At 36.5% G+C, this 2,336-nt stretch overlaps 1 protein-coding gene across 1 annotated transcript; it reads right to left on the minus strand.

The window, feature by feature from the left end:
• Positions 1-1,163: 1,163 nt before the first annotated feature.
• Positions 1,164-1,646, minus strand: LOC131628891 (uncharacterized). Its single transcript, XM_058899700.1, has one exon. It carries the CDS (start codon positions 1,644-1,646, stop codon positions 1,164-1,166), a length of 483 nt encoding a protein of 160 aa, XP_058755683.1.
• Between the last annotated feature and the right edge of the window lie 690 nt (positions 1,647-2,336).

Consider the following 2,336-nt stretch of genomic DNA (forward strand, 5'->3'; position numbering starts at 1 on the left):
GAAACCACGCTTTCCTTACCAGGATGGTAATTCAAACCAAAATCATAATCTTTAAGGAATTCTAGACACCTTCTCTGCCTCATATTAAGCTCTTTCTGATCAATGAGATACTTCAGGCTCTTATGATCACTAAACACTTCGAATCTGAACCATACAAATAATGTCGCCACAACTTCAAAATAAAAACCATAGTTGCCAACTCTAAATCATGAGTCGGATAATTCCTTTCATGTACTTTGAGTTGTCTCGACGCATAAGCGACCACTTGTTGATTATGCATCAATTCACCACCTAAACCCATCAGTGACGCATCACAATATACCATAAACGATTCTGTCGGGTTCGGCAAAATCAAGATAGGAGCACTAGTCAACCTCTTCTTCAACTCTTGGAATCCTTCTTCACATTTCGAATCCCAAATAAACGCTTGTCCCTTCTTGGTCAATTTAGTCACTAAAATGCTAACTTTGAAAATCCTTCTATAAACTTTCTATAGTAACCTGCAAGACCAAGAAAACTACAAATTTCTAACACTGATTTCGGAGATTCCCATTGGGAAACCGCTTTTATTTTTGTAGGATCAACACCAATACTATTCTTAGAAATCACGTGCCCAAGAAAGCTTACTTCATCCAACCAAAATTCACACTTTGACAGTTTGGCAAAAAGTTTCTTCTCTTTTAACAACTTTAACACAATTCTGAGATGTTCCGCATGCTCTTCTTCGTTCTTAGAGTATATCAAAATATCATCTATAAATACCACCACGAATTTATCAACATAAGGATGGAAGATCCTATTCATATACTCCAAAAAAACACCAGGTGCATTAGTAACTCCAAACGGCATTACCAAATACTCGTAATGACCATACCTCGTTCTAAATGCAGTCTTCTGAATATCGTCCTCCTTCACTCGAATTCGGTGATACCCAGACCTCAGATTAATCTTACTAAATACACACGCTCCAACCAGCTGATCCATCAAATCATCAATCCTCGACAATGGATACCAATTCTTGGTAGTAACTTTGTTTAATTGTCGGTAATCTACACACAGTCTCATAGAGCCCTCTTTCTTCTTTACCAACAATACCGGCGCACCCCACGGAGAAACACTCGGACGAATGAATTTCTTCTCAAGCGATTCTTCCAATTGTTTCTTCAGTTCAGCCAATTCAGATGTTGACATACGATACGGTTCCATCGACACCGACTAGTTCTCGGATTCAAATCAATAGCAAACTCCACCTCTCGTTCCGGCGGTAACTCGTTGACATCCTCTGGAAAAACTTCTAGAAAGTCACATACCACTGGTAGTTCACTACTCACTTCCTTCTCTGTCAAGTTCATCAACGCAAACAACATAAACACTGTTCCATCGTCTTCAACTACCTCATTCACTTGTTTAGCGGTCATAACCAGTTCGTCAGCATTAATAGCCTCGGGAAACAACTCCGTCTTCGAAAAATAGTTGATATGAACGCGGTTGAATTCCAACCAGTTCATTCCCAGGATTATATCAAGTTGTCTCAATGGAAGACACACCAAGTCCATTCCAAATTCCCTACCAAAAATATCGACCAGACAATTCAAGTAAGCAGACGAAGTAATTACTGAACCTGATGCAGGAGTGTCAATAACCATACTTCCATTTGTCATACCCCAAAATTTGCCCAATCAAATCTGAGTCTTTTTCATCAAGGGACGAAATTAAGAGTCATGGGGTTTGACATTACTATTGTCAAACCCACCCTCTTATAAAATACCCTGAGTTTAGATGAGGGTTAAGGTTAGAAAGCACTTGAGCCCAGTCAGCTGACCCATCTGTTCCATTTTTGAGATTTTTTGTCCGTTTCACAATTGATTATATAGCTTATGATTTTTTGTTGGATTATTAATCTCAATATTTGAGTTAATCATTTTTACTATTATTAACTATTATTATTTATAAATATTACTATTGTTAGAATTAATAAGACTATTAGTATTACCCTAAATATTAATATTATTAGGATTTTTTTCTTTTCTTTTTACAATTTTTAAGCTAATTGGGTAATAGGCCCATTAGGTATAGAAAAACCTAATGTAACTAATATAAATTCTAACAATTAAAGGAGATTAGGGGAGGGGGGGGCTCACGCAAAAAAAAAAAGTGATCACTGAACCAACCCTTATTTTGAAATCTGAAACAAAGTCAAACTTTTTAGTCCCACTGTGTAAATAGTTACCATGCTTAATATTATTGCTTCAATAAGCACCTCAGATCATTATCGTTAAAATGCTTCAGATTTCTTAAAATCATGGAAGTTTTTTTTTGTTTTTTTCATCAATTTG

This window comes from Vicia villosa, unplaced genomic scaffold (genome assembly GCF_029867415.1).
Source record: "Vicia villosa cultivar HV-30 ecotype Madison, WI unplaced genomic scaffold, Vvil1.0 ctg.000488F_1_1, whole genome shotgun sequence".
NCBI lineage: Eukaryota > Viridiplantae > Streptophyta > Magnoliopsida > Fabales > Fabaceae > Vicia > Vicia villosa.

Bases quoted from the DNA above. Each gene is read 5' to 3' on its own strand.
- LOC131628891 (XM_058899700.1), bottom strand. From the start codon at position 1,646: ATGGTTATTGACACTCCTGCATCAGGTTCAGTAATTACTTCGTCTGCT.